The sequence below is a fragment of the Dendropsophus ebraccatus genome, chromosome 1, assembly GCF_027789765.1.
Source record: "Dendropsophus ebraccatus isolate aDenEbr1 chromosome 1, aDenEbr1.pat, whole genome shotgun sequence".
NCBI classification, from domain to species: domain Eukaryota; kingdom Metazoa; phylum Chordata; class Amphibia; order Anura; family Hylidae; genus Dendropsophus; species Dendropsophus ebraccatus.
The window spans coordinates 167,677,774-167,690,162 of NC_091454.1; the positions used below are offsets into that span (position 1 = coordinate 167,677,774).

General features: G+C 39.3%; 1 protein-coding gene across 1 annotated transcript in view; it reads right to left on the bottom strand.

Moving 5' to 3' along the window:
- STRC (stereocilin) overlaps positions 1–10,899 on the bottom strand; it is a 39,932-nt gene extending 29,033 nt beyond the window's left edge. The window contains exons 1-2 of the mRNA XM_069958646.1: positions 10,832–10,899; positions 8,565–8,629 (exon numbers count right to left, since the gene is read on the bottom strand). Coding sequence (XP_069814747.1) covers positions 8,565–8,629; positions 10,832–10,899 — 133 coding nt within the window. The remainder of the gene's footprint in view (positions 1–8,564; positions 8,630–10,831) is intronic.
- Positions 10,900–12,389: the final 1,490 nt, after the last annotated feature.

Below are 12,389 nucleotides of genomic sequence, written 5' to 3' on the forward strand. Positions count from 1 at the left end.
CGCCCCCATGGTCTCAAGTAGCCTGTCTGTTTTAATCATCTAATAGCAAGAAAGCTTTCATAAGTGTGCAGTGAATCTAAGAAGACAGTAGAACGGGCAGTCTATCCCGGAAACCCATATAGTTTCAAACTTGGACATGGCCTTAAGCTTTATGTATACCCATTTCTCTAATCTGATGATAATATTCAGTCTATCAATTCCGCAGCTGTGGGTTCTACTGTCTGTATCCAGAATCGTGCAGGTAAATTCAGGGCTTGATAAAAGATTCTGGCTAAGGCTATTTCAATATCTGAAGGCGACTTCAGCAGGAATATTAACACCATACACTTATCTGTTCAAAGCCAAGACCACTCTCCAGAACCCTTCGAGAGCCATGCAGCTCCACATCATATAAGGAGTGTGAGCCTCTTCATCTCCACATCCTGGACAGGCAAAATCAGGGCATACCCTTATCCTACTTAAAAATCTAAGCAAGCAATACACCCTGTGAAGTTGGAAGATTTGCAACATTTTAGCTGTCTCAGACACAGCCAACATAGGGGTCAATGCCAGGATGTTAGACCATTGGTCCCCGATACACACTTCTGACATGTTGCTATTGACAGATGTTTGTTTAAATAATAGGTATACTTAAAGGGATTTTTCTCTCTGTTCCTCATAAAACCATCTCCAAGATTTCTGCTATTCATTTCCCATATTGTGGAGCGCACTACTCCAAAACATTAGACTTTCCCCCAGCTTTGAATTTTTCAAAAAAACCCTATAAGCCCATCTACACCCAAATAATCATATCCCCATAGATCCACCATGCCCTGACACTAATTATGATATCCTATCTATTAACAAAGACTATCACTATCGTCTTCATGAAATCACTGTCCTGTTCCAGCAAGTAGCAATGACTAATGGCATACAATCTTATATAATATAAAACAGTGATTGCAAGTATAAACATATAGGCTATGTCTCCACAAGGAGAAAACAATGGCGTCGTTCTGGATGACCGTCATTTCAGTGCCAAAGGACAGCCATCTATTGATAATGACAGCCGCATGTTCATGAAACATCTCCTATAAGTTTCTCTTTTGCTTAGTTTTTAGGCTAGGTTCACACAAAATAAAATAAAAGCTAAATACAACAATAATTTTGAGTGAAAATAAAACAATATGTGAACAGATAAAAAGGCCATATTTAGCAAAAACAGGTCATAAATAATGTGCTGGTTCATTATTTGGATGGTCGTAATCAATTATGGCCATTAATCTACACGGTGTGTGCACTGCCGGCCAATCTCTCATTGACTTCAATGGAGCCCATTATTATACTGAAAATAAGGCCATATTTTTCATTTATTTTACGAGATGTGTACATAGCCTAAAGGTTCATTATAGCAGAAGATCAGGATAGAGATCAGTAATATTTTCTATTGTTATCTGTAAAACTTTTTGGAATTTGGGTGAAAATAATTGTATTTGTGAAACAATACTTGTCATGAATGTATAAATGTTCTAACTGATTAAACCCAACAGAATGTCATAGAGCATTCACTGTCTAAACTACAGTATGTTACAAAGATGGTTGAATAATAGAGATGAGCGAACCGGGTTTGCGTTCGAGTCGATCCGAACCTGAACGTTCGGTATTTGATTAGCGGTGGCTGCTGAACTTGGATAAAGCTCTAAGGTTGTCTGGAAAACATGGATACAGCCAATGACTATATCCATGATTTCCACATAGCCTTAGGGCTTTATCCAACTTCAGCAGCCACTGCTAATCAAATGCCGAAAGTTCGGGTTCGGATGGACTCGAGCATGCTCCAGGTTCGCTCATCTCTATTGAATAACAAAGAAATAACAACTCACTACCATATAACCATTGCACATCTTCTATCTGGATATCGCAAAACCACATAGTGATACCAAACCCACATAGTGTTGTTAAGATACATTTCCAGATATGCAATAAACTCCATAATGCACACATGCACTAAATTCATGCATTGAAAATGTTTCATTGGTCATTTTTTTCCTTCAAAATGTAATAGAACACATAATAACACTTTTTTTTTACCTTGGCTTTTAAGTGGCAACAACATCAGCACGATCCACAGAAAGAGTAGTTGTTTAGCCATATCCTGTGATCACTACCGGAGGAAAGAGAATTGTTTCTATGTGACATAGAGGTTCATGTCTCCGAGCGTTGGCTTATTACAAACCGAGGGACATCTTCAGTGTAATATGCACATTTGGAAACAGGATCTGTAACATGACATGAAAGATCTGTCACCTGAGCATCAAAGACAAGTAGCTCTCCTAACCTATACAGTTTCTGGAGTTACAACCATTATTTACACTCAGTCCTCAGGTTACACTTTCCACTAACTAGGCATGTGAAACAGAAGACAGGGAAAGTGGGAACTTCCTACAATAAATATTGTAAAGTAAAACCTATACAACTCAATAATAATTACAAATTTGCGACAGTAACAAGTGCCATAAAATAAAGCTGAACTAAATAAGCATCAAAGAGTACTAACCTTAGAAATGGCCATACACAATCAAAAACTGATGGTCAAACAATTGTACGTCCATCAGTTATCTGTCCTGCCTGACGCCTGTCTTCCTTACACACATGAATATTCGGCATGGCAAAGCGTTCCTGTATCCTCTGGGGGTAGAAGGAACAAGCTGCAGTGAGAGAGCTCTAGCTACGGTTTATCTCTCCCTGAACAAAGGAGTCAGGTGGTGATTTTCCATCACGGACGACTCCTATCACCACCGACATCATCTGGAGGTGGTCATTCAGAAGAGCACCCTACACCTTAGATTGATGACTGAACCCACCATAGTGGGTACAGCTTACTATAGTCAAAGATGTATGGAGACCTTTACAGCACAGATCTCAGGGACTGTGGATGTGTATTGGGAAGAAATGTTTGATTACTCCGTGAACATCACATTTCAAACTTGGGGTGCAACAGGTGTGGACCTACTGGGCTACTGACCTTTGGGTCACACTTGGGAGTGGAATCTAAGTACCCTTTAAGTCTTCACCCTCTATCCCTCTACTGGATAATGACTGGCCCAGTGGACCAGATAGTACTTGGTGTAGCTGGATAGGTAGGAGAAGGACTAGGTATGTGAGACTTAAAGTTCATGACAGTGCGCATGCACCCTAGGGGCCAGTTGCGGAGAAGACAGCATAGCAGGGCTTAGAGATGCAAGACCTAACACCTGCCTGTGTTACAGTTTTATTATTTGAATTCATTGTTTGGCACCTTCCTGCTATACCAAAAACAGCCTATAGACCAGAGTGGTGCTGTTTCTGGTGGTAATCTCATACAACCCCTGCAAGTGACAATCTGTACTTGAGAACTTTAGAGCCAGTAAAAGTTAGTTATAATTCATCTGTTTCTTCCTGTATTCTTTAAAACTGACAAAAAAAGAGCTGAAGGATGTATATATACCATACAGATATTTGCATGGTAAAATTCAGGGTCAGGTTTTAGTCCTATATAAAGGTCAACTATATTATTTATGAAGAGACAGACAGATAGACTGACAGGTAGGCAGACACATCAGCCATGCTGTTACTCTTCCTTTTTGTTTAGGATCATAATCTATAATAAATTACATTGCACAACAATTGCCATTTACAGAGTTTTACATAGTTTTCCTTTTCATAAATAGGGAAGAAATTCAGAATCAGACAGGGATAATTCAAGAACTCGAAAAATGTATAGAAAAGAACAGTTTTATTTTCAATGCAAATATGATGTACTCACCTGTTTAGTAAGTCAACTTGTGCAGAGTAGATCATATACAGACCTAGTTCTGTGCTTATTTCTTCTAGTAGTAGCAGAAGTCTAAGTAGTGGAAACTTAAAGGAGAATTAGGTGACTTCTCTCTGGGTCCCTCACGCAGCTCCTTCTGATCAGGTTACCTTTGCTCAGTACCACTTGATGGCATAAGCTCCAGCCAAAGTGACCATGTCATAGAGAGCAGTCTAGAAATATGTTAGGGCAGGGAGGGGCAGGCTTCAGCTGTCAGTCATACCTGTCCTGAAAGTCACATGTCTACTGCATTATTAATGCAGGAATAAGACATACAATGCACAATTGTTTCACCATTTCCTTGGAGAAAATTAGGCTGCAAAAGTAATATAATGTTTGGTGATTAACAGTCAATCTATAAAAATGAGGGTAAAGGGCGATTCATAGTGCAGTACATTCCAAACAATGCATAATGTGAATAGGTCCCAATTGAAATGCACTCGCCTATGTTGGTTGTACAAAGGCTAGACACAACACTATTGTACAAGCAAACAAGAGAGTGTCAGCACTATGCACCCAAATGATATTGTACAGTTCAGCGGTGCAGGGATTGGCAGGACTTGCTATCATACATGGAGAAGGTGCTGTCAGGATATATCATCCAAAGGCTTGAAAGGCTAAAACTTTTACTGTGGTGCACAATTTTTTTTTTTTTTTTTAAAAAGCATGTATTCTCTAAGCTATTGAGAGCAGGACGCAATGAAAAATTGGCACTTACCAAAATTTTGTAGTCTGAAGTTTATTTCCAAGATGTGCAAACGTGCAGTGGAGAGAGGCAGGAACGCGAGGCACTGTGCACACAGGATACAGGCTGTTTCGTGGGTACAGCTCCTGCTTCTACACTATTTTACGCTTGTAGGCGGGTCAGGTGCGGCTTGCAGAGGTACACCACCGGAGGCTTCCATGGTGTGGACAATGCAACAGTAACTCGCTGGATCAAGAGAGTGGGTGAAGAAGTTCCTCCTATGGGCAAGTGCAGGTGACCACAAGTATCTCCAAGACAGGAAACCGAATCCATGTGAATCAAGGTCACGGAAAACACAGAGGCTCTTCCACCAATACAAGGGTTTTTATTGTATAAAACAATGCGTTTCGGACCATAAATCATAACGAACCTTCCTCAGGCAGAGGAAAGTTCATTATGATTCACAGGCTGTATGAATGAGCCTATATACTTGTATACATAATAAAAAGGGACCCCCTCAGTCAGATAATTGGCATAGGTCTAAAGAGTTGGACCCCCCAGGCCCATGCTTAGTTCTGGAAAACCCCTTTAAGCCAATATGCCAATAATTTACCCTTCCCGGACATTTGATATGTTTGGAATAATCTTTTAGACAATGATATCATACTTTTGGGTAATATTATACATTTATACTAACCAATGGATAATACAAAACAGCAGAACTACACAACTGCTTTGTGCTGAAACTTTTGTGACTTTCTCCCTTTCTTTTTTTAATTCCAGTATCTGTATTAGCGATCTGTGTTCAGTGTCTGAATGCTTGGAAAGGCTGTAGCCAACATTCATATTACACGCTTGATAGAGACAGTTCTGATGAGTGGCTGAAAGATGGCTTTGTGCGCTGGATGGTAATTGGCCTCCCAGTACTGATATCACTGAGTATAAGCAGACAGATTGGTGGGATAAAAGTAGACAATTGTCTGTTCTAATTGGCAGAAATTCAAGGCTCTTAAATGCCCTCTGTAATTATATGAGGCCATAGACAATGCCTGAGCGCTTTGTATTCTTTATCTGTAACAAGGAACACTATTGTACATGTAATACGCTTGTACTGTAGGGGTAAGGAATCCCAGTACAGAGCAGTCTGAAAATAATATCTAGAAATTCATAACTATACTTAATTATAGCTAAAAGAATGGATTTTGGAAGCATCTTACAATCTCAAATTATAGATAAACTATTTAAAGGGGAATTTGGCTATTGAGCATCATTTATCTAAAATATTGAGCATTGTTCAAGTATGTACAGTCACGTTTTGCAGCCACAGTAAATGGGCACCTTGCAGTCATTGAGTCGACCTTGAACTTCGCCTTACACAAAAGTAATGTAAAAAATGTGATGCCACCCACACAACAGTAAATGTTTGGCCAAAACTGGGTCATACAAATGCAAGCAACAAATCTACAAGGAAATGGCTGAAAAAGAAAAGAATCAAGGTGATGTAATGGTCCAGTCCTCCAGACCTCAAGCCTATTGAAAGGCTGTTGTGGGAGCTTTAAGGAGTTATCCAGCATTAGAAAAATATGGCCACTTTCTTCCAGAGACAGCACAACTCTTGTCTCCAGTTTGGGTGTAGGTTTTGTAACTCAGTTCCATTGAAGTGAATGGAGCTTAATTGCAAACCACACCTGAACTGCTGTCTCTGGAAGAAAGTGACCATGTTTTTCTAATAGAACTGTGCATAAAGGAATGCCCACAAACCTCAATGATCTGAAGAGTGGTCCAAAATTCCTCCAGAACCATGTGAGAGACTCTCATACATAGAACGATTCCATGTTATTACTGCTAAAATAGTTTCTACAAGCTGTCGATTTATGTGGTATACTTATTTTTTCACACATGGCTTTCCCATCTTGTGTCACTTTTACTAAATAAATAATGACACGGAAGAATCTGTCATGTGTTTTGTGGTTTTTACACAATTCCATGATCTTTTAAGGGCAAAATTTTTCTGTTTTTGTCCTATTCATAAAACTATAAAATTCAAAAGTGGGGTACTATTTTTTTCTCATGACTGTATGTAGACAGCACCATATTACACTGTTTAAAGAGGTTGTTTCAGAACAGACATTGATGCGTATTAGTAGCATATGTCATCAATGTCCATTCTGAGAGAGGAGTTGGTAACCACTTTGACCTCCATTGGATGCTAGAATAAACTGGCAGTGGCTCTAGGAAAGCACTGTGCCATGTGGCTTTCCATAGAAGCAATATAACTAGCACCAATTGTGGAGCACAAAGCCTTCAGAAAGCCACTGGAGCGTTATTTAAGAAATCTATAGGGGTGTAGCTTATAGACAGAGAGTATGGCTTATTGGTAAATAAATAAATCCCAAAGTATCCCAAAATTGTGCCAACATTTTAGCAAAGAATATTGATGTAAATAAACATGTTATCGACATTTATGTCATATCCACAAACACCTTAAGCAATGCTGTTTACATAATCCCTGGGGTGCAGCATAGTTCACAGTGCTGGTTGACTATCTATACTTTCCACTAAACAGTCAGAATGGTGGGAATGTCATTGCAAAAATCAGATGTGAATGCTATGCTAAAGAAGTGTAATTCAGAGCATTATATTCACCCCAAAAAGATGATTTACACCCTCTCAGTCTCCGTATCATAACTCCTGAGTCTAGCATTCACACTCCATTCACAATAATCTATTCAGTGAAACTGTTAAACCCGTATAACTCGGAAACAAAGGGCATTGCAAGAAAATAAAACACTAATGAAAACAAAATTATATATAAAACTAAACTTTTGTGAACCACAGGTTTTCTTTAAAGTGTAACTGTCATGAGCAGGCTTTTAAAGATTGGCAATGAAATCTGCTAAACACTGCTAGTCCGGAAGTTTGGGTCTCCATGGATATTATGTAAAACGTCATCACCTTATAAATGGAAAGTTCTGCAACTTTCCTGCATTATGTATACAAATTGTGTAAATGATGTGGAAGCAGGGCCCAGCCAATGAAGCAAGCAGGAGTAGGCATGGGACAGGGAGTGAGGAGGCATTATAGCCGTCATCACTTCAGGGGCTTTGGAAAGATTCTTTGACACATTATATTAGATAATAACTCCTTTATTTATATATCACCATCTTATTTGGTAACGTTTTACATAGCTCCTAACCATGCACATTAGCCCCTGTCCCCATTAGGGCACACAATCTATATGGGAAGAAATGGCATACCTGAAACCCAAGCAAACATGGGGTGATTATACAAACTCTTTGCAGATGTTGCCCTTGGTGGGATGTGAACCCAGGACCCCAGTGCTTTTCTTTTCATTACATGTTATGTGATTTGTTGTGTCATTCCATGATTTTTACTGAATAATTGGGGGAAACAACAGCAGAAAAAATGCTAAATGTTAAACACATAGTCCGCTGTGATTTTGCATTAAAAAGCCGAAAAATGCCAAGCCCCAAAATGTCCCGTGGAATTGCATTTTAGATTTTCCCACTCACTCTCAGCTTACACCTGGCTGGAGTAAAAAAAAATGCCATGCGCTAATTTAGCTTTTTTTGATTACTGTATTTTATTTTAATAATGCCTAGTCCACCCTCAAGAATTTTATTTTAGTTTTATATAAACAAAGCTTCATCACAGTAATATATGAGATCGATAAAAAATGTATTGGCTATGCTCAAAAACTCTTTCAGTTTACGGTACTGTTTTTTTTAGTCTTCTGCCTGACAATAGATAGTATTTTATTGGCTTTCTATTTATCTTTATTTTGAGTTTTGCCAATTAGTAATTGATCTATCAGTTTGCAAAAGGTAAGTGGTAAGAATGGCAAAGCTCTAACTAGGAATCTTATTAGTTATGCTATACATTAAATGAGTTAGTATAGAGAAGTGACATGTGATCAACAGCAGGAGAAGGTTCAAGTAACCACAAATTATGTCCCTTTTTAATGTTAAATTGGATCATTTTAGCCTTTCATCTGACACCACAACCCCGTCACAGCCTTGTCTCAACCGGTAACTTGAGACTTTGCACTTCCATCCTCCTGCCATGAGCAGCCGTGTCCAGGTCCTTCATTCCTAGAATACAAAAGAAGAACACCTGAATTATTGATGGTCAGGGATGCAGGTTCTCCTCTGTGTCTAGGCTCCATTTGCTTTTCTGAATAACAGGGCACCATGTGAGACCTATTGCTCTTTTATAAGTTGTTCACTTCCAAACAGCGCAGGCTGAGCTCAAGGATATGCTGCCATGGTAACTGAGCTTTCACAGAAGCACACAAACCAGGCCTATAATACTTCTTTTTGGAGAACCCACATGTATATGCTCACTACAACTATATTTTTTCACATTTAAAAAGAAAGTACATAAATGAATTCCAGGAAAAAGCATTCTGATTACTGCCACAAATCTTGTAAAACAGTGCCCCCTTGTGGAGATCTGCAGGAACTCCACACTCTAGTGCACAAGCATTTCAGTTAGTAATATAACAGCAAATGCTGGTTGGCACTGATACCTGTAAAATGCATTATTTCCCTTTTAATAGTGAAATAGTGCCCCTTCCCCTCAAAATTCGAGATGGTAAATCTTTAACCCCTAGACGACCCAGGGCGTATAGTTACGCCATGGAAGTCTGTCCCCAGACGACCTAGGGCGTAACTGTACGCCCTGGGTGTTTCTCTCGCTATGAAGCGCGCTCCGGAGCGGAGTACGCTTTACAGCAGGTGGGGGCCGGCTGCAATCAGCAGCCGGGACCTCACCGGTAATGACACGCTGCAGCGATCGTGACCGCGGCGTTTAAGTGTGACAGTGTGACTGCGGGGGTCCCGTTCGGTAAAACGGACTGCCGGAGGTCTCTCACCTGCCTCCGTGCGGTCCGATCGGCGATCTGCTACACTGAGCCTGCACAGTCAGGCTCAATGAGCAGATCGCCGATAACACTGATCAATGCTATGCCTATGGTATAGCAATCATCAGTGTAGAAATCAAACTAGTGTATGTAGAAGTCCCCCAAAGGGACTTCAAATGTGTAAAAAAAAAGTTAAAAACACCAATACACTACCCCAAAACCCCTCCCCCAATAAAAGTTGAAATCACCCCACTTTCCCATTATATAAATAAAACATATAAAAATAAATAAACAAATAAACATATAATATACCGTAGCGTGTGTAATTGTCCGATCTATTAAAATATAACAAGCGGCATTGCGAACGGTAAACGGCGTACACGAAAAGAGGGGAAAAAGTGCGCAGATTACCGATTTTATGTTACATTATATATAAAAAAAAATTAATAAAAAGTGATCAAAACGTCCGATCTTCACAAATATGGTATTAATAAAAACTAGAGATTATGGCGGAAAAAATGACACCCCATACAGCCCCGTAGGTGAAAAAATAAAACCGTTATAAGCGTCACAATAGGCCCATTTTATTTATAATTAATTGCCAAAAAAAAGGATTTCATTTAAAAAAAATTATAAAATTAGAGAATCTGTGTAAACCTGCATATGGTTGTGTTCGGACTGACCTATAGAGTAATAGTATCATGTCGCTTTTACCATATAGTGCATTACGTAGACACAGGAACCCCCCAAACATTACCATATTGCATTCTTTTTTGCGATTTCACCTATTTATATCTTCATAAATAATATATTTGGAATTCCATCATACATGTTATGGTAAAATGAATGACGCCATTACAAAGTACAACTATTCCTGTAAAAAATAAGCCATTACATGGCCTTGTAGATAGAAAACTGAAAGTGCTAGAGCTCTTAGAAGGGGAGGAGGGAAAAACGGAAACACTAAGATCAAAATATGCGCAGTCCACTGGGTCATTTTGGGCCTGGTCCTCAAAGGGTTAATGGTGAATTAATGACAAAATGCTACAACCCTGAAATCAGGAAAACATACCAACTGAGGCAAAATTCTCACTTCAACTGGATGGTGCACTGTGACCCCAGGATAGCTACCCTCTAAACCTCAAGTCTAGTCAAAAACATGTATGCTTCATTCTTTTCTTTTCTTTTTTTTTTTTTTTTTTTTTTGTGGCGTTCGGGTGCCCTCAGACGGTACTTTTGTTGGGTGCTTTTTACGCCAAAAAACGACACAAAAACGCTATTGCTATGTGTGGTGTTCTTGCCTTGCTTTGTGAAAGTCTGTGTGTGACACTGGGCATTTTTCAGGTCAGGGTTTTTTGCACGAATCCAAAACATAAAAGAGTAGGTTCACCACTCAACCGTAATGAAGCTTAGTAATAGTTCTGGTTCATACCTCATGAAGGAACAGTGTCCCATAGGATCTAGAGCGGTGCAGACGAAGTCCAGGAGCTTGCTGGACATGCGGTATATGAGTCCAATGTAACAAATCTCGTAGCACTCCAGCTCATAAAATCATGATCCTTTATTTATCCACGAATACAAATACATCCAAGAACACACAAGATGTGTACAGCAACGCGTTTCAACGTGACCGTCTTTTTCACAGCTTATACACCAATGTATAAAAACAGCTCATATATATATCAAAAAGTAAAAACAACAAAGGAAGTTCCACACTTACCCCCTCCTCCAAACAGCGTCTAGGTGAATGTAATGCGCATGTGTGCAATCAGGCCGCGCTTGTCACACCTGAATTCCGACACTGTGGAGGTAGGGGAAGGTGCTCCTCCTTATGGATGAACATAGACATGACACACCACAATGCATAATGAAAAACAACTTAAGATAGACATGATCATATGAAATCATAATATGGTATATAACTAATAAATGTACATCAAATCAGTTTTATAATTAAGTCCTTTAGGGAAGCGGGTATCTAAATTTAATATCCAGAAGGCTTCTCGATTGAGAACCTTCTGTGACCAATTACCTCCTCTATAATCTTTATATACTTTTTCTAAACCAAAAAATGTAAAATGTGTCAAATCGCCATTATGTGCAGTGATGAAATGTTTAGCCGCACCTGATACATTCTCGCCTTTGCGGCCAATGTCATAGACATGTTCCGCAATGCGAGTTTTTAACCTTCTTGTGGTGCATCCTACATATGATTTGCTACAAAGAGAACATGAGATAGCATAAATTACATGGTCCGTATTACAATTTAAAAATGATTTTATCTGGAAGCTCTTATCTAAATCATCTGTATTAAAGGTGACAGTCTTCTTAGCATACTTGCATACGTTACATCGAGATCCTCCACATGGGAAGAACCCTTTCTGAGAGAGCCATGTTTTGCCTCTATTCACATTATGTTTTGGTATCGTGGGCGAAATTAAATTGCCGATAGTGATTCCTTTTTTCGCAACCACATTATATCCTCCCTCTAAGATCTTATTTAATTTATCATCTTGATACAAAATGGGTAAATGTTTATTAAAAATCTTTTTTATTTCAGAAAACTGTAGGCTATATGCTGTACTGAAAGTCACTTGTTTGGATCCATCGTCTCTGTTGCCCCCATCAGTGGATGAGAACAACAGAGACGAACGATCCCTTTCAGCTGACAGCCGTTTGGCCCTGTCCAGCATCCAGGGAGCATATTTTCTTTTGCGTAGCCTTTCATCTATTCCTTTTATTTCCCGAGTGTAATCCTCCTCTCTTGAGCATGCTCTTTTTGTCCTAAGATATTCTCCCTTAGGAATTGCTGATATAGTGTGTTTGGGGTGACAACTTGTGGCTTCCAAAATACTATTACAGGCGATTGGCTTTCTATACAGGGAAGTAATAACGGTACCACTTGCCGCATCCCCCGTCAGGGTAAGATCCAAGAAATCGACCGTCTCCACTAAACCTGTATTGGTAAACTTAATGTTAAAATTATTGTC